The 20772-nt window shown below is 41.1% G+C and overlaps 1 protein-coding gene across 9 annotated transcripts in view; it reads right to left on the bottom strand.

The window, feature by feature from the left end:
• FAM114A1 (family with sequence similarity 114 member A1) overlaps positions 1-20772 on the bottom strand; it is a 70372-nt gene that overhangs the window by 35031 nt on the left and 14569 nt on the right. For 4 of the 9 annotated variants that reach the window (XM_060416956.1, XM_015096441.4, XM_060416957.1 and 1 more), the window contains 3 exons: positions 14672-14759; positions 1666-1779; positions 1438-1544 (listed from right to left, as the gene is read on the bottom strand). In XM_060416956.1, the coding sequence (XP_060272939.1) occupies positions 1438-1544; positions 1666-1779; positions 14672-14759 (309 nt within the window). Of the gene's footprint in view, positions 1-1437; positions 1545-1665; positions 1780-14671; positions 14760-20772 lie in introns of those variants that run through there. The other 5 variants (XM_060416959.1, XM_060416961.1, XM_060416960.1 and 2 more) reach the window with 2 other exon arrangements.

Here is a 20772-nt window from a genome sequence, read left to right as displayed (position 1 = left end):
AGAAAACAGTTTCTTAAATGCACATATTTTGGGAAGACTAGGAGACAACAGCAATTACACTTTGGCATAATTTAAAATTTATTTTCTCCTGACATCCTGAGGCTTACTTCAGTGGAGAATAAAACTGGAGGATGGAGGGACTTTGGCAGATTTGTTGGGGGGTGGGGTGCTGGAGCTTGGGCCAAGGGAGAACTGGAAGGTTGGAAAGCACACGGAAAGGAATGTGAGGAAGCTGAGGACAGATTCAGAGGGCCCTGGATTGTAGCTCTGGGAGACCATGAATTCACTCCTTGTACCAGAGATAATGAAAGCATTCCACTCAGTTCCCAGCTCTACAACCCTCTCTGTACGTCTGCCGTGGACATACTGAACTTGTACTCCCAAAATATATTAGCTGACTCCTAAAACACATTAGCTACCTGCTTCTCCCTGCTTAGTCTAGAGTACTTCAAGTAGCAAGGAGAGGAACAGCCATTTCCTATTTCTGGCAAGCCCTTGACATGAAGCCTGAGTAAGACACCTCCATATGTGTCCATAGCCCGCTCATCTCATATGCCTTTCCATCTGATAACTGTTGAGTTGACTTCATCTTCCAGCATGTTATTATGCCCTCTTGTCTGTCAGCTTATGCCCAGCATCTAGCATAGCTCTTGGTATATAATGAGAGCTAACTAACTACCTTTTTAAAAAAAGTGAATGAATGAATAAATTGGAAATGAGCCATAGTTTATGAAAAACTAGCTGTTTGATTTTAAAAGCAGAAAGTAAACCTTTTCTTCTGATCCTGAAGACCAGTTAGCTGCTTCATTTCAGCCGGGGTGTGTCCTTCTTTTATTCATTATTCATCAGTGTCTTGTCAGTAACAAGCTTTTTAAGCTTCTGTAAGAGGAAGGGGCCAGGGAAGGAGCCTGCTATTCAAGGAAAGAGAGGAGTGGGAACTGGGAGGTAGCGATGGAAGAAGAATGTTGGTCTTATTATCTGGAAACACGTTAGAAACATCTTGGGGATGCTCCTGATTCTTTACTGGTATGTGTATATACATACTTAGAATCACTTCATAATTTTTCAGATTGAAGGTTAAGAGACACAGAACATTTCGGAAAAACAACTGTCCCAGCTCTAAGCAACAGCCCTCCCTCCCTGGTAAACAGAGACTGTCCTTGCAGCTGCTGGAAAGGACACTGTTAAATCAGACTGAAAAATATTCTTTCTAAGCAGCTCCTTTCTTTTAAATATAAAGTATATTTCATTTTGTTCTTATCATCTTGGTTCCAAGGTTATGCCTACTCTGTCGGGGAAAGCATAACAAAATCATAATCAAAAGTTTTGAGCAAGGCCATCTTTTCTCTGATGTATCTAGGTCACTGGTAAATAGAAATATCAAAAGAAGGCACAGGCAGACCTCAGGGAAAACAGAGGAAGCAGCTAATGACTCACTGTGTTCTGAACCGCATTGGTAATGGCTGACAGCATGCCCCGAGACCCCGAGGAAGGGGAAGTGGGTGGGCTTTCTGCGGGGCTCTGATCTGCGGCTGCATCAGCTACTAAAGAGAAAAACACCCTTTTAGAGTTTGTTTTGCTGATCTGAGCTTGGAAATCTATATTTGCACACATGGTGTAATATAGCCCAAGTCCAAGAAACACCCAAATAAACGCACCACTCACTTTGAGAGACTTCATTTCCATCATGAGGTTGGGCCCCTTCGGAAGAGCCAGAGTTCACACTATGAATCCGGAGGGTGGCCCCTGCCTTTTCCTTCACTGCTGTCAATCCATGACCTGTCAGGAAAGAAAATACGGTTCATAGATACAATAGAAGCCCACGGTCTGCAGGTTCCATAACTCATGTCCTCCTGTAAACTGGAGGTCAATATCCCAGTTGTGGGAGAATGTGGTGGTTAACAGCACAGACTTTGTGAGCCCTCAGGCGTGGGCTCCAGTCTGAGCTCAGCTTCACGTCTGCCTAGCTGGGGGACTTTTGAGAAGTTCTCAACCTCTCTGTGACTCAGTTTCTCCACTATGCTGTTGTGAGGAGCAAATAAGATAAACACATGTAAAGGTTTATTTTTCCCTTGTTTCTCACACTATCCAATGAGCAACCTGGGGTTCCCCGCGCAAGATATTATCTGTGAACGGTATTCCTGTCTTAGCCTCTTTCTTCTTTTCTAAATCTCTCAGGGTGGGCATGCATTCTTATGCTTGGATTTTTTGCATGCCTATCCCATTGCAGGTGCTCAATTACTGTTTGTTGAACTGAAATCAGTCGCACCTTAACAAGCTCTTTCAAAGCGCTAGTCATCTGTTTAGCACAGTCTCTGTGTGTGATAGCCCAGTCTGGAGACATGTCAAGATCCAAAGGCAAGCCAGTGGGAAAACCAGGGAGGGCACACAATAGTTGCCCTGACATTTGTCTTTAGCAGTAACAGTCCAAACACAAGAATAGTCAGGGTGAGGGGCACTGATCTTACTCCATCTTTGGACAATGCCTGTATTTCCTGGAGCTGGCACAGTGGGTAATCAATAACTATTTAGTGAATACAGAGCTGAACTTCCCATCTACTCTCTCACTACTACTACTACTACTACTACTACTACTACTACTACACACACACACACACACACACACTGCTTGGCTTGATAGAAAAATAGTTTTATCTACATTTTATTTTGGCACAGTATTTTTTTCTCTTTAGAGGATCCCATGATTCTCAAACCAAACAAACAAACAAAAACAAACGCTGATAGTCTAGTGATATCTTAAGTGGCTATTTGAGCTCTTGAAGGAAAAGCAGCCTGGGCTGCCATCATCACAGCACTCACCTCCCCCCAGGGCCTGGGGAGAAGATGGAAAATGTCACTCGGGACCTGGGCAACTGCAGGTTGTTTAAACCCAAGGCAAAAGCAATAATAGTACGTGGCGGGAAGGGGAATCCCAAGTCACAACACGATTTGAGAGCCAAAGAGAACTGTCTAGTCATAGGGGACACTGTTAAAATGACCAACTGTCATCTCCTGAGTGAGAGAAAGATATGGATGAACCTCAAACCCAAAGAATCATATTTTATCAATTTTAACCTTATTTATTAGTGAAGTGAAGTGAAGTCGCTCAGTCGTGTCCGACTCTTTGCAACCCGTGGGCTATAGCCCACCAAGCTCCTCTGTCCATGGGATTCTCCAGGCAAGAATACTGGAGTGGGTTGCCATTTCCTTCTCCAGGGGATCTTCCCGACCCAGGGATCGAACCCAAGTCTCCCATATTGCAGGCAGACGCTTTAACCTCTGCACCACCAGGGTCTTAAACACAGCACTGAAATTTACCGAACTGATATAGGATTAATTATATCCAGTGGGAATCACCTGGTATTATACACTCTCTAGAAACCACTGAAAATTAGGAAACACTATTTACAATGTTCACAACATTAATTACATACAGAAATATGTAACTATATTCATGTGTAGATCATTAGACACAGTTTGAATTCATTATTGTTACTTTTTTAAAAGATGCACTATAACTGCCAAAAGTAAGACTTGAATTGATTTCAATTAGTTTAAAGCATTTCAATGGAAACTTGCTGGAGTTTCAATAACACATTAAAGTTATGGGATATAATTTTGTTGTTGTTGTTTTTTAATCATTAAGTCCTGTCTGACTCTTTGCAACCCTATGGAGTGTAGCCCACTAGGTTCCTCTGTCCATGGGATTCTCCAGGCAAGAATATTGGAGTGATCTGCCATGCCCTCCTCCAGGAGATCTTCCTGACCTAGGGATCAAGCCCACATCTCCTGCATTGGCGGGGTGGATTTTTTAACCACTGAGCCACTTGGAAAGCCCACGGGATGTAATTATCTCACATTTACATTCTGAGACCATATTCCTTGACATCCTTTAAAAACATATATATATATATAATTGCTATTTCCTTCTCCAAGGGATCTTCCCGACCCAGAGATCGAACCCAGGTCTCCCACATTGCAGGCAGATGCTTTAACCTCTGAGCCACCAGGGAAACCCTACTATATATGTTATATACATATATATTGGGGAAGGCAGTGGCACCCCACTCCAGTGCTCTTGCCTGGAGAATCCCATGGATGGAGGAGCCTGGCAGGCTGCAGTCCATGGGGTCGCTGAGTCAGACATGACTGAGCGACTTCACTTTCACTTTTCACTTTCATGCATTGGAGAAGGCAATGGCACCCCACTCCAGTACTCTTGCCTGGAGAATCCCAGGGACAGAGGAGCCTGGTGGGCTGCAGTCCATGGGGTCGCTGAGTCAGACACGACTGAGCGACTTCACTTTCACTTTTCACTTTCATGCATTGGAGAAAGAAATGGCACCCCAGTCCAGTACTCTTGCCTGGAGAATCCCATGGACGGAGGAGCCTGGTGGGCTGCCGTCTCTGGGGTCACACAGAGTCAGACACAACTGAAGCGACTTAGCAGCAGCATACATATATATATGTATATAACACATATATATTCCAAAGGAAATAACATATATTCAAATCTCAATCCATGATTCTCATTTAGATTTCTGGGAGCTAAAACCAAGGAATAAATAAATTTCGGAAGGCTAGGAGGCAATTGCTACATCTTCTTTGTGGAAATCGTTCAAGAGAGATGACATCCTTCCCCGAGATCATTCACAGTTTACGAACCTCACTGTGATCACGTTCTCTTTCACCTTCTCCACCTCTTGCAGGTTAGGACCATGTCTGAATCTTTTCCTGGGGAAGAACTGCTTCTCACCATCTCAGAACACAAACAATCATGGATATATATACACCACCTGCCTCTTTGTTTCAGCAAGGAAATACCATTTTATGTGCATAATAAGTAGAATGTGTTTGTTGAATGGACATGACAATAGGCTGCTACTTCAACCACACACACACACACGCGTGCACACACACGTGCACACACACGCGCACACACACACAGACACACACACACAGCTCTATTTAGGTATAATCGATATATAGATTTGCACATACTTAAAAGTTCCTCCAATTGTATTTTCTAACTAACAATTCTTTTTTTCTGAATTCTTTTGTTAGTGAAAGTACATCTTTACAACATTCTACTAGAAATATAAATCTATGGTTTTTTATAGCTAAGTTTTAGGCTCTGTGCCACACCCTACTTTGAAGAATAACTTCTAAACCTTTACTTAGTGTGACATCTAGTGCCCAGAATAAGGAATAAGATGGAGTCATTGTTGCCTTTTAACAGAGTAATTATTCTCAAAGATACTGATTTGGGTCTTTCGATAACAGAGAAAAACAACCAGCATGAGTAATAGCCTAGGGTATAGCTCATGAATTCTTCACATGACATCATGAACCCCCAAGAAGTGAACCCGTCCAAATTCCATGATTCGAAAGATGAATATCCTCTACCCTTTGACTTACTGCAGTAAAAAGATGGTGCATAAAGCAACGATGGTAAGATAATAATGCTGTGATACTGCATCATTAGAAACAAATGCTAAATGACCGTCTGGTATTTAACTTATCATCTCTACTCTAGCGCAAAATGCCCTAAACATAGGAGTCAGGAGTCTTGTGGAGGAATTTGGTTCCATCAGTTATTAGCCATGTGGACTTGGTGACTTTTCTGAGTCTCTGCTGCTGGATCTTTCCTGAAAGGAGGATGATAACATCTGCCTTCCAGGGTTTTGTTAGGTTACTGAGGAGAAATACGTGAAACCCTTGGGACTGGGTCAACATTACTGAGCACAATGTCCCAGGCACTAGAACCTATTTTCAGTAATTTGTCTCATATAATCTTTTCATGATAAAGTAAGGAATATTATTCTACTCATTTCATGATTGAGGACACTGATACCCGGTGACGTGAAAATACTTGCCTAAGATCCCAAAGCCAAGAAGTGGCAGAGGCAGGATCTGAACCCAATCTTTCTGACTCTAACTCTCACATGCTCCATCACAATGTTATATTAATAAAGTCTTACATGCTATTTGTTGTTGATTAAATGTCATTTTAGTCCTATTTCTATAACTCCTTGCAAATCAGACAATCAGGAGCTTCCTCATTCTTAAAACACTGCGTGTGTTAGTCGCTCAGTCGTGTTCGACTCTTTGTGACCCTACGGACTGTAGCCTGCCAGGCTCCTCCGTCCATGGGATTTTCCAGGCAAGAATACTGGAGTGAAAGGCCATTCCCTTCTCCAGGGGGTCTTCCTGACCCAGGGATCAAACCCAGGTCTCCTGCATTGTAGGCAGATTCTTTACCCTCTGAGCCACCAGAGAAGCCCATTAGAACACTGGTTTACACTAAAATTAGCTTGAGTTATTTTACTCTGACCAAACAGCAAGGTGACGGTTGCCCTGCAGTGACACCTTCCTCTAACCCTACCCTGTCCAGCCATGCCTTGGGGTGATACAGCTTGATGCTCTTAGGATCATCTCTGTGCTGTTCAGGCATGGATCCCAAGACACTATGTGGTGCTGTCTTCCACCTTCAGTTTAATTTTTTTCTCAAAAATTTTTACCAGTCTTGCTTCTTATGATTTCCACCAAGATCAAAACCCCTTTGAAGGGAAGTCTCCCCTCTTTCTGGAGGATGAAAATAATCTGTGGCTGGTGGGAGGGTCTCTCTGATCAAGTGGTAAGTTAGGGGAGCAACAGCAGTTTCACGCCAGCACCCTGGATGGGTAGCCCTGAGAGTACTTCCCCTGGCCCCACATGACTGAGGGACCCCAGCGAGGGCAGCTGCTAACTTGTTCAGAAGGCTCTCGCCTTTTAGATTGCTTTAATTCTAACATAACATGTCCTTCTTTTTCATTTGATTTTTTTCTTTTTCTTTTAAAAGGTGAATGCGTTTTAAAAAAAAAAAAACTATTAAAAAACACCATAATCTCATCTCTTTAAGATTTCTGGTTGATTTTAAAAAAAATAGACACTTACAATGTTAGCAAAATCAGATTATAAAAACGTAGACAATAGAAGGTGGGTTAGCCTCTTTTTCCCTAGACAACATCCACTGACCTAACAGGTAATATGAACTTACAAATGCCTATGAAATGATTTTGGAGGAGGGCATGGCAACCCACTCCAGTATTCTTGCCTGGAGAATCCCACAGCCAGAGGAGCCTGGTGGGCTATAGACCATAGTGTTGCAAAGAGTCGGACGTGACTGAAGCACCTTAGTACACATGAAACAATTTAAGACCTGAAAAAGTATTGGTCCTAAAAGACAGTGAAGAAAACTTATAAATTAAAAATTAGATAATGTTTACTTACATATATTAAAAAATGGAATATTAGTCAACTGGTCAACCACAGTTCAAGTAAATTTAACGCTTCCATAGTTATATATACATTATATATTTAATGAAGGATGTGGATGTGTTTTATTATGCTTATTGTGATATGAGAGGGACTTCCAAGGAGGAGTGCCAGGGGCTCTTAAAAGACTTAAAGTAAGTGGCTCTGTCTTCCTTAACCTTACCCCCAGACCCTGTTCCCTTTTAAAGATAACAAGTCCAATTTGTTTTTGGTTGATTCCTTTCAGCAAAAAGTTTTTAAAAGCACATTCTTATATATATGTGTCCCAGATCTGGCTTCACCATAGACAGTGGGGTCTCAGCTCAGCAGATGGTGGTGGAGGCTGTGTGTGCTGCTGGGATTCTGGTGTTTGTTCTCCCCGGCTGATGGCCCTTGGCTCAACACCTTGCTTTGCAATGCCCTTCGCCAAAGGGAACCAGCTCCCTCAAGACTATACTGTAGGGACTGGTCAGTGAGGGAGCTGGTGATATAAAATCCTGGCCCTGTGCATTAACAGGGGACATCTCTGAAGAGTCACCCCAACTCCCAAGCTTCCTATGGGATGGGCTGCAACTGCACCATTGTTCATCTTCTCCTGAAGCCCTGTTCTTTTTCATTTTTTTTAAAGAATCCTTTTTATTTATTTATTATTTTGGTTGTGCTGGGTCGTCGTTGCTCAAGGGCGTTTCTCTAGCTGCGGCAAGTGGGACCTGCTCCTTGGTTGCAGAGCTCAAGTTTCTCTCTGTGGCGGCTTCTCTCGTTGACACGGGCTCAGTAGCTGTGGCTTGTGGGCTTTAGAGCACAATGGTTGTGGCGCACAGGTTTAGTTGCTCCGTGGCAAGTAGGATCTTCCCAGACCAGGGATCGAACTCTTGTCTCCTGCATTGGCAGGAGCCACCAGGGAAGCCCCCAAAGCCCAGTCCTGCTTTCCCAGTCCTTCATTGTCTTTGCAAGGCTTGCTCCTGAGAGCCCTTCCCAGTAAAACTCCAGTACGCTCATTCCTGCCTCAGTCTCTGCCCTGAGTACCCCACCTGGGCCACTGACCTACCTCATTCTCTTTAATGGTTATGTAGAATATTCCACAGAATGACTCTGTCATGTTTCACATTCTCTGTGCATGGATACATGAGTAGCTTCTGGTTTTTCTTATATTCCTGATGAACTCCCTCACCTCTTTCAGGTCTTTGCTCAAATATCACCTCATTAAGATCTACCCCTCACCACTCTTTAACCTGTACTCCTGACTTTATATTTTTCAAAGACTTCCCCCTTTATAACCCTCTATATAATTTTCCTACTCAGTATGTGCACTGCTTATTGTCCGCATCCTTCCACTAGTCAGTAAACTCTTACTTGCTCACTACTTTATCTCAAGCGTCTAGAATACTGCCTGGCATGGTAACTATTTGATGAGTATATTCCATATTGAACATCTTTACACATTTATCTTAATAAACTTTTGTAAAGAGTCAACACTGGGGCTGCTGGATAGAAGGCTCATGGATTTAGGATTTCATCAGTAGTGCTAATTGCTCTTCTGAGGGTTGCACCAATTTCTACTCTTCTTCAGGTGAATTTTGGAAACAGAACAATTTAAAAGTATTGACTGCCTTTCAGACTCTACTAGCAATGAATTCAAGATATTATAAAAAGTTGTGAGAAGTAGCTGTTGAGAAAAACACACAGATGGTGTTGCTGCACTCAACATAAGTAAGCTTCATGGCAGTAAAAAGTGGAGCCAGTCCATCTTCCTTTCAGGAAAGTCTTCTCTCTCCATTATGCTGGTTGATGTCCAGTCTGTAATCATGTACTCACTTCTCTTTGGGTTCAAAATTGACAAAAAGAGCTTCTGAACTCACAGTGTTTGCTTCACCACCACACAGGAATTCATTAATCCCTGGGCCCTAGTCATAGTTTGAAAGGATTGTGAACAAACTCCAAGCACTAATCCTATTATCTTTTGTATTGATATTTGAGAATTTTCACATCCTCAGCAATATCACCTTTAAAAACGAATCCATGTGATATTGAGAGTGAAATACCTAGTAAAGGGTTCTTACTGTAGCGTCATTCTGACAAGTTTGCCATTCTCTGTGATAAACACTGTCATTATTTCTGACAGTGCTGGTAGAAGATGTTCATTAAAATGTGCAGAAGGAAAACATCATGTAACTCTTGAGTGTGTAGGGAAGGAGAACAATGAGAACTTTGAAAAGGTAAATATACAGATCAGCTCTCCCTTGCCCTTCTCAGGTACCCTAGCATAGAGGTGTTGGGACTCATAAAACTGTCAAAACTAGAATTTTAAATAAACAGGTGGGCCTTCTGTAGTATCTGGAAATAAGTTGCTCTATTCTACTACAGAATTTTTACCTTGGCATATTTGTATATGTCTCAGCATTGTCGACTTTCATTTTGGTTACTAGTCTATCACTTGGCAATATATTCTACACATAAATCAAGTCTCTACGGTGCTTGTGGGAAATCACATCTGTTTCTCACAATAGTACTTTGAAATTATCATTAAAATCCTTTTATTCTTTTTTTTTTTTTTTACATTTTCCTTCTGCCTCTGTTTTCTGCCTGGATCTTAAATAATAACCATTTTTATTGCATTTTATGAACTCATCCAAAGGCATGGGTGGCAGCTGATCAAGTCTTGTTAGAATGTAATTAATAGTGTGGCTGTAAATGAAACCAACACAGGAGTTATGGCCTCTCCAAAAACAATTGTTGGCTGAGAGATGTCTGATTTTATATAAGCATTGGGAAGGTTGCTTTTTCATTTCCTTGTAATCTTGGGGGTCAAAGTAGTGAGTCAAAAGATAAAATATAAAAACACAGTGTAGAAAAAGTCAATTTTCTATATTTTTCTACTCAGCACAGTGGTTATAAATATCTTTCTCTTGCTGCATAGAACCACAGTCTATGGAATCATTATATTTCAAAAGTCGGAGGGAATCTTAGAATTTCTCAAGTCGTTCCACACACACTTTTCCAAGGAAGGAAGCTGAGCCTATAGAGGCTCAGGGCATAGTGTAGCTAGTTAGTGACACTTCTTTGTGATCACAAGTTAGTGGCAGCCGGGATCAGGGCTCTCAGGTTTTATGAGTCCTGATACAATGTGTTTTCCAGGAGAGAACCACCTCTAAATCTTTCCATTCTTCAATTACTCTCTTGCCAGCTCTTAAACAGTTCTAACAATTGAGCCTGCAGTTTTTCAACAACTCTAACAGTACTGGTTTCTATTTGTAATGCTCAATCGACAGCTCTGAATTTCATTAGGGACTTTGTGTCTTGTACAGTTTTGTCTGCTACTGGAATTACCCTGAGGGTAACACCAGGTTTCTGAGTACCAATCAATTGCAATAGAAGGTGTGGTTATTTTCTTCCTTTATTTTCCACCGGCGATTTATAAACCTTCAAGAGCCTGTCGGCTGTTCTGAGTGCTCTGTTTTCCAGGAAGTTTCTTTGCCCTGTGATAATAAACTTAATGCTGCAAAGCCCGTTATTGCATGTGTATAACGGAAGGCCTGCCTCGCTTGCCTGTCTTAATCCAAAGGTTGCAGCTCAAGATAGACCACAATTTAGGACAGCGTCTATAAATTCCTCAAGCTTCTGTAAGAAGGTGGTTGAATCCTATTTTAACCGACCCTCTATTTCAGTCTGTGAGCCTGACTGACACTTCTCCACTTGTGGGACACATGATCCCTGTTACCTTTGGGGAGTCAAATTACCAATCACCTCCACTGCCTGTTTCCAGCCTTGGAACCTACGACTTCAGCCTTCCCTCATGCTACAAGTTTTAGTTCTCCACCAGGTCCACAAAAATACTTATCTCATCTTAAAGTATACATTGCTATCATTTTAGCCACTATTACTTTGTAAAGTTAGAGCCTGTCTTAATCAGAAATCCCCAAAATATACCTTGTGAATGAGTTAGGGATGGTATTCAACTATCACTATTGCATTTATCTGGGTTGTGATGACCAGTGATGATGAACACAGTCTCTACTTCTCTAAAGATGGCTCCAGTTTGTCCAATGGGACTCTTAGAGTGAGTATCGATATTTCAAAATTTCTTTGCTCTCCCTCATATGCCCTTTGGTTGTTGTGGGTACAAACAAGAGAAAATGCCAAGATTAAAATGCTTTTCAAAATTCTAGCATGCAGCTAGAGCCATTAAAAAATATTAAGATTCTGGAATTGGTGGTTTAACTGTTAAGGATTTCAAATAGAAAAGGGAGGTGTGGTAGGTAGAACTGAGAGACCACTCCCAAGATTCTTACCCCTGGCAGATACACCCATGACTCCCCACCACCACCAATTTGAGGGTGGTTGTTGTTGTTTAGTCACTAAGTCATATCTGACTCTTTGCAACCCCATGAACTCCAGGCTCCTCTGTCCTCCACTATCTCCCAGAGTTTTCTCAAATTCATGTCCACTGAGTCAGTGGTACCATCCAACCATCTCATCCTCTGCCACCCCCTTCTCCTTTTGCCTTCAATTTCTCCCAGCATCGGGGTCTTTTCCAATGAACTGGCTCTTTGCATCAGGAGGCCAAAATATTAGAGCTTCAGCTTCAGCACCGGTCCTTTCCATTAATATTCAGGGTTGATTTCCTTTATGATTGACTGGTTTGACCTTGCTGTCCAAAGGACTCTCAAGAGTCTTCTCCAGCACAATTTGAAAGCATTCATTCTTCAGCGCTCAGTCTTCTTTATGATCCAACTCTCCCATTCGAAAAGGAAATTGCAACCTATTCCAGTATTCTTGCCTGGAGAACCCCATGGACAGAGGAGCCTGGTGGGCTACCCAGTCCATATGGTCACAAAGAGTTGGACACAACTGAAGTGACTTCGCATTAGCACTGGAAAAACCATATCTTTGAGGATACTAACCTTCATTGACAAAGTGATATCTCTACTTTTTAATATGCTGTCTAGGTTTGTCATAGTTTTCCTTCTAGGGAGCAAGAGTCTTTTAATTTGAGAGTGATCAGGATTGTGAATATGATGGGATTCACTCCCACAGTTCAATTCAATTCAGTCGCTCAGTGGTGTCTGACTCTTTGTGACCCCCATGGGCTGCCAATGCAGGAGCTTCAGGAGATGTCAGCTCAATCCCTGGGTCAGGAAGCTCTGGACACCATTATAACTGGAAGCACCCAAAACATTATACTGTTTTACGACATAAAGCATGAAGAGAGTGGTATAACTTGGTGATCAAGTAATATACTGTTCCAGACATCACAATTTCAAAAACTTTTAGACTCCACATTTTTAGTTTTGGTTCAGAAAGCATGCCAGTCCTGAGTACTGTCAGTGGCAAGATCCATTTGGGAGTCACTAAAAGCTCAAACATTTTCCCTAGAAAGCAAGATGCTTGCAGTGCCTGTCCTTACTCTAATAAGAGACTCCGTCCTGTTCAGAAAACAAAACAGGCTCCTCTACTTTAATCTGACTAGTTTTTTCCATCTGCTTGTGTATTGGGTTGGTCAAAAAGTTCGTTTGTGTCTTTGGCCAACCCAAAGTATCCACAGTATACCTGGCCCTTCAATTAGCAAAAGAAAAAAAATCTACTTTTCAGGCTCTCAGCAGAGAGCAATGTTTATTTGATCACCATCTATCTACTCCTTGCCACAGCTCTCCAGGCATGGAATTAGGAGAATGCAATGAATCCATTCTTCCAGGCATCTAAATTCTATCCAATTAGATACCTGCCCCTTCAACGGTCTGTGACCACGGTTCATTGGAGTAAGGCCAGAGACTACTGATTTTAGGAGTAACCGTGAATTGGACCAATTCATGGCCCATCACAAGATCCTCATGCCACAGACCATAGGAGAACACCTGAGTCAGACGACCTGAAAGCGGTGTTACCTGTGACTTCCTATGTTCTGCCTGTCACTCTCCACCCTCAAGACGAAATGTGGAGGCTAGGTCATCTGAGACATGTTCATGTTATATCTTCAGTGTCCATGAAGAGTATACACAAGAGATGGTCACATGAAGAATAACTGACAAATCTTCACTGATGAGGACACAGTCAGTATGTTTTCTCTTTGTGTAAGAGCCAATGCAGGATATTTCTTCCAAAACTTCATACAAGGAAAATCACGGTATGTAAGCATGCTGTCTTGTTCTATCATCCAGTGAGAAAGATAATCTACTGGCGGCCAAAATCACGGTATCTAAATAAGCTGTGCTGTGCTGTGCCGAGTCACTCATCATATCCAACTCTTTGCAACCCCGTGGACTGTAGCCCGCCAGGCTCCTCTGTCCATGGGGATTCTCCAGGCAAGACTACTAGAGTGTGTTGCCATGCCCTCCTCCAGGGGAATCTTCCCAACACAGGGTTTGAACCCAGGTCTCCTGCATTGCAGGTGGACTCTTTACCATCTGAGCAGCCAGGAAAGCCCAAGAATACTAGAGTGGGTAGCCTGTCTCTTCTACCGGGGGAATTCCCTGACCCTGGAGTTGAACTGGGGTCTCCTGCATTACAGCAGATTCTTTACCAGCTGAGTCACCTGGGAAGCCCCTAAATAAGGTAAGTCTTGTTTTATCGTTCAACAAAAAAGATAACCTACTGGCAGGCAAGCATCTCAGAGTTAAGGTCAGTGTTCAATTATAGAAACTCTCTTAGCCTTGATCTGTATCTTCTTCCTACCTGCATCTTTTCCTATTTGTATTTCAATATGCTGTGATGAGTGCCTTTTTAGAGTAGCCTATTTGTATATTTTAAAACGTTCAAGTGGATGACAAACGAAGCTTTAAGAATATATTATAAAAGCCCCAATCTTATATTCTAAGATGCAATGTAATAAAATGGTTAAAAGCCATACTGTGCAGTTCAAAGCCCAATTCAGCTACTCTTGATTTTGGATAAAGTTTAACCTCTCTGTGATTCAGCTTTCTTATCTCTAAAATGGAGGAAATAAGAGTACCTCCTAATAGGGTTATTTTGAAGAGTAAGTGTATTAATATACAGGAAGCACTTAGTAAACACTAAAAACAATTTTCTCTTATTATCCCATGTGTGTGTGCGTGTGTGTGTATGTGTATGTGCTCAGGCCCTCAGTTATGCCCATCTCTCTGCAGCCTGTCAGGCTCCTCTGTCCATGGAATTTTCCAGGCAAGAATACAGGAGTGGGTTGCCATTTCCTCCTCCAGGGCATCTTCCCTACCTAGGGATTGAACCCACGTCTCCTGTGTCTCCTGACTTGGCAGGTGGATTCTTTACCACTGCATCACCTGGGAATCCCAAATATCTCATGAGGTAATGTTAAACTCTATCAGTACATGGTATGATCAAAATGTCATATCCTATTTGGCCCCTGAACTTTATCCATTCAAATGCAATGTATAATGCTTACCTACTGTGGCAGATGCTGACGAGAGCAGAGATTTGCCCCAGGAGCCCCAGCCTGCCCATCCCCCTCCACGTGGAGAGGAATCCACAGTCTGTAAAAAACCAGATTAGCCACAAGGTCAGCAATTCGTTTATCCCTGAATGGGAAAATATCCATTCGTTTGAAACACAGAGAAGGTTAAACAAATCACCAACAACCATATCTCACTGGATTATAGTTTATAAGGACCATAAAAGGATATACCAATCCACGCTGCAATGTGTACTTTGGAATCAAACTGATGTGCAGTGGTGTTGGCATCTGAGGGCTTAGCTTAAAGTGAGAACGGAATTTGATGTCAACCAAGACCCAAATCTCCCATTATCTGGAAGACAGTGACAGGGGCTGTGGACGGGAGGGGAAGATTTAATACCTTAGGGCACAGAGTGACTTGAAAAACTCCAAAACAACCTTGACTCATGCCATTTTTTCCCCCAGAACTAGAAAAAAAAGGTGCTCTTCAAGGTAGATAGAGTTAACTTTCAAATCTCTGGGGTGGTAGGAGGAGCTTTGGCATGGATGGTAGCAGGCAAGCTGTCTACAAAAGCATCAATAAACTTGCAGATGGGGAGCAGCAACAGGAAGCCTTTGAGGTAGACAACTTTAAAGGTGTCACTCCACTCACAATGACCCCTGGAACTGTATCTCTCACTGTCGGTGGGCACAGTTGATTCAAATTCGTTTTCCTACGTATTTGGATTGGGACACAGATTCTTGTTCAGCTTGAATAGAAGATCCACCATGCAGACTAAGAATTAAGAGAAAGCAGAGTGAGCAGAATGAAGGAGATTAGCTAAGGGAAGCTGCCTGGCTTCAGATAGTTTCTCAACCCCTGGTTCCTGTCTCTCTTCAAAGCCCTGTGGCGTTACTACCTTTGGGTTCTCTGTGATTCCAGCACAGTGTTTCTCTCTTTCTCTCAATATTTTTGTTCACTGATATATCCACAGAGCATAGAAGAGTTCATGGCATATAATGAATGCTTATTTATTTATTCAATTTAGCTGTTGAATAAATGACTGAAATTCATCGATTTTCTTAGGTGTGCAATAGTTTCCGTAACTTGTGACCAATACACCCTGACTCAAAAAAAAAAAAAAAAAAAAGAACCACCCCTCTCCCTTAATATCCAGGAATACATTTTACTAAATACATTTTATAAAAGAATTACAGTGATTTCATTGCAAGAAAAGAAAGGAAGAAGTTAAGGAGGAAGTGAAAAATTTCTACAGAGTTTGTAGATTCTATAACTTTTGACCCAAGGCTGGTCCATCATCCTCCCCAACTACCTTCCCCCTGCAGTCTTCCACCCTTTCAGATAAGAGCAGCCAAGTGAAACAGCTTTGACCAATGAGATATAAATGAGAAAGGGTTCACTTTCATGATAAATTATACAGTTACAGCTGGTGACAACCCTCCCCTCTCCTTTTATCCTGCTCTGAATGTGAACCTGGTGCTTGAAACTGAAGCAGCCAATTTTGCTGCCTTAAGGGACAGGCCAGGGAATCACACTGGTTCTGGCCCTGGTGGGCTACTAAACAAATATGAGTTATTGCCTATCTCCATTCTGTTAAATGAGAAAAAAAAATCACTATTTTGTAAGCCATTATATGTTAAGTTTTAGTTGAGCTTTCCTGATGGCTCAGATGGTAAAGAATCTGCCTGCAATGCAGATTTGATCCCAAATGCTATTCCTAACTGATTCACTTAGTTACTGTCAAACACCATCCATCAGTGTAGACTACCAGTTAAGTGTAAACATTATGGAATTAAATTGCTTGGGTTTGACTCTAGGCTCTACCATTTTGGACAAGTTAATTACTCAAGTCTTTTAAAGTCATCATCGACATTACAAAATGCAGCCAGGAGTATAAGAACCAATAACCTCACAGGTTTATTGTGAAAATTAAAATAATTCACATAAAGCTGTGAGCATAGTGCTAAGTGAAGTCGCTTCAATCGTGTCCGACTCTTTGTGACCCCATGGACTGTAGCCCACCAGGCTACTCCTTCCATGGGATTTTCCAGGCAAGAATACTGGAATGGGTTGCCATTTCCTTCTAACACATAATAAATACTCTAGAAATGTTAACTGTTAATAATAAGAATAATTGACTACAGTTTTAACACTAAGAAGCAAAAAGCTATGAAAGTTGGCTGACATTTTTTTTTCTGTTTGGAAACAATGAGAAGCTTGTTAATGTGAATGGAAATACTCAAGATTCATGACAGTCTGCGTTCATTTTTGGTGTCTACATTGATTTACTTCACTTGAGCAATGAAGCCAGTGGCAATTTTATACCATGATGAAGACAGATGTAAGTTGGTGATTAATATAATTCTTTCATGGGATAAATCACTACCTCTGTGATTAGGGAAAGTTAATACACTTAAGGGTGACAGCTTCTGACTCAAATTTACAATACTTAATATGCTCTGACAGCTGGTAATTGACTAGCAAATGGAAATAAATGTTAAATGAGTCTAGAACTTTTTGCAGTGTAAGTGACTACTTCAATTGTGTTATTAATAAAGCTTCTTTGACATTGAGCTGTGACTTCTTGATCAGCTACAAAGAATGGCAAAACTCAAATAACAAAATGTGTACATTTAACATAAAAACCATATAAACTGTTTGACACGGATTGTAAATATATCCAGTGGAGTACTGTCTCCACTTTAAGCGGCTTTAATGTCACATGCTTATGAGACTATAAAGTAAGCAGCATGGATCTACTCAGGTATCCCATTTTCATATAAGAAAAATTTAAAGCTTTTTCCTCATCCTCACCCATGTAACTCCCACCTCCTTTAACAGACAACTTTACATCCTAATCCATAGAGAAAATAGAAGCCATCTGATAAGAACTCTATCAACTTCCTGCCCACCCCCTCAAACTCTCAGAAGAATGAGAGTCATATTGTAACAGCAAATCAGACTTGGCTTGATCAGGAGGGATCTCCAAAACTCAACTGGAGATTATCGATACATCTATAAGTGTTGTGTGCACCGAAGAAGATGAAAAGAGTGCAAGATTTTATCAAGTTCAAAGTTCTTTAAATAGAAAAGACATTTACATATTGGGTATTCCATTTAAAGGTCTTTATCATTAAATAGAAAATTCATTTATTTATTTTTAAGTTATTAAGTAGAAAAATATGCATACATCTTAGAATTCCATTAAGTTCAAAGGTTTTCAGCACTTAAGATAGAAAATATATGTACCTCTTTTAAAAGATAAAGGCCAACCTGATAGTCCTATCTCCTTTACTAGATTAAGACTTAGAGACTATGTATATAGCTTTGGTCTTGGGATATGGACAGTAGAAGTTGTGAGACCAAACCCTCTTTAAGTTTTGTAACTCATGACACAGTTGTTCTAAGGAGGGGGTCAGTGTGACATTTGGGAGGATGTAAATTGCTCGGATGCCTGCACCTCTGTTAAAATATTTGCTAAAAAATGGCCTCAGTTGTTCCCAAGGAACTTTCTTTCTTGGTTTGAATGCACCATTCAACTCCAGGGAGATTTAAAATTAAGTATAGAAAGGTTTTAAAGCATGAAAGGCATACAATTAATCACTTTGTGCATATTTCTTCTTTTCTGTACTACTGATGCTTAAAGGAGTTTGAGCGATTATAGTGACAATGTTTTGAAAATCAATTAAAAATGAATAATTGAATTATCAGACTTCTGATTTTTAAGTTGAAATGTATCTAAATATATGCATAATGTTTGAAACCAAGTGGGCCTTAGGAAGCATCACTATGAACAAAGCTAGCGGAGGTGATGGAATTCCAGTTAAGCTATTTCAAATCCTAAAAGATGATGCTGTGAAGGTGCTGCACTCAATATGCCAGCAAATTTGGAAAACTCAGCAGTGGCCACAGGACTGGAAAAGGTCAGTTTTCATTCCAATCCCAAAGAAAGGCAATGCCAAAGAATGTTCAAACTACTGCACAACTACACTCATCTCACATGGTAGTAAAGTCATGCTCAAAATTATCCAAGCCAGGCTTCAACAGTATGTGAGCCATAAACTTCCAGATGTTCAAGTTGGTTTTAGAAAAGGCAGAGGAACCAGAGATCAAATTGCCAACATCTGCTGATCATTGAAAAAGCAAGAGTGCCAGAAAAACATCTACTTCTGCTTTATTGACTATGCCAAAGCCTTTGCCTGTGTGGATCACAATAAACTGTGGAAAATTCTTAAAAAGATGGGAATACCAGACTACTTTACTTGCCTCCCGAGAAATCTGTATGCAAGTCAAGAAGCAACAGTTAAAACTGGACATGGAACAACAGACTGGTTCCAAACCAGGAAAGAAGTATGTCAAGGCTGCGACGGTCACCCTGCTTATTTAACTTATATGCAGAGCACATTATGAGAAGCACTGGGCTGGATGAAGCACAAGCTGGAATCAAGATTGCTGAGAGAAATATCAGTAACCTCAGATATGCAGATGATACCACCCTTATGGCAGAAAGTGAAGAAGAACTAAAGAGCCTCTTGATGAAAGTGAAAGAGGAGAGTGAAAAAGTTGTCTTAAAACTCAGCATTCAGAAAACTAAGATCATGGCATGCAGTCCCATCACTTCATGGGAAATAGATGGGGAAATAATAGAAACAATGACAGACTTTATTTTGGGGGGCTCCAAAATCACTGCAGATGGTGATTGCAAGCCATGAAATTAAAAGATGCTTGCTCTTTGGAAGAAAAACTATGACCAACCTAGACAGCATATTAAAAAGCAGAGACATTAATTTGCCATTAATTTGTCCACCTAGTCAAATCTATGGTTTTTTCAGTAGTCATGTATGGATGCGAGAGTTGGATTATAAAGAAAGCTGAGAGCCAAAGAATTGATGCTTTTGAACTGTGGTGTTCAAGAAGACTTGAGAGTCCCTTGGACAGCAAGGAGATCAAACCAGTCAATCCTAAAAGAAATCAGTCCAGAATATTCACTAGAAGGACTGATGCTGAAGCTGAAACTCTAATACTTTGGCCCTGATGTGAAGAACTGACTCATTGGAAAAGACCCTGATGCTGGAAAAGATTGAAGGCAGGAGGAGAAGGGGATGACAGAGGATGAGATGGTTGGATGGCATCACCGACTCGATGGACATGAGTTTGTGTAAGCTCTGGGAGTTGGTGATGGACAGAAAAGCCTGGCATGCTGCAATCCACAAGGTTGCAAAGAGTTGGACATGACTGAGTGACTGAACTGAACTGATGGAACCTAAGGGGTCATTAGGTCCACTCTATAAGATTTATAACAATTCTTAAGTACTCAGCAAGATTTTGTTTAAGTAGGTAAATGAGGTACTTAAAAAGTAGACAGAGTATATTAAATTTATAGATGTAGTTAAAAAATATTTGACCATGTTTAAGTTGGCATAAAGGACCAAGCATTTATCAAAAGCCCCTTGAAAGTGAGTGTTCAATTATGCGAGACTTCTAAATAGAGTAAGATTTGTGAGATGAATACTATGGAGAATCGACATTTTGATTCTATAACCTTAATAAATTGAATACTAATTGTTCAAACCAAGTTGAAAGTCTGAGTAGTATTTTTTATGGACAGAACACTGGCCTATATCAAAACCCCATTTCAACACAAGTCTAACTTTACTGCACCCCCCACTCACAATTACTTCTTTCCCTTCTATTGTAACGGAAGTGGTATCTTCCTCTTGGTTGTAATTATCACCTCCATCTGATCTCCTCTGGGCGTGGGAAGGTTGGTTTTCCCTTTTCTTCTGGCTTTTCAACCTTTCTCTACTGGCTGCTTCCCACATTTAATTATGCGCACCATTCTCCATCTTAAAACCAGCAAATGAAAATCAGGATGACAAAATGTTTTTGGTTTTTTTTCCCAACTTGTCTGGTTTCTGTTCCATGTCTTTCTTTCTTCTTTATCTCTTAAAAAAGCTGCCTACCTTCTGAATCCACTCCCCTCCCCACCCCACAGTGACCCTTCCACGGTCACTGTTTCATGAAACCATCCTTATCAAGATCACAAGGGCTCTCTCTGGGTCAGAGCTATGGATTCATTATAGTCACTTTA

The sequence above is a fragment of the Ovis aries genome, chromosome 6 (assembly GCF_016772045.2).
Source record: "Ovis aries strain OAR_USU_Benz2616 breed Rambouillet chromosome 6, ARS-UI_Ramb_v3.0, whole genome shotgun sequence".
Classification (NCBI taxonomy): domain Eukaryota; kingdom Metazoa; phylum Chordata; class Mammalia; order Artiodactyla; family Bovidae; genus Ovis; species Ovis aries.
Note: the sequence above shows the minus strand (reverse complement) of the source record. Positions and strands in the feature narration are given on the sequence as shown.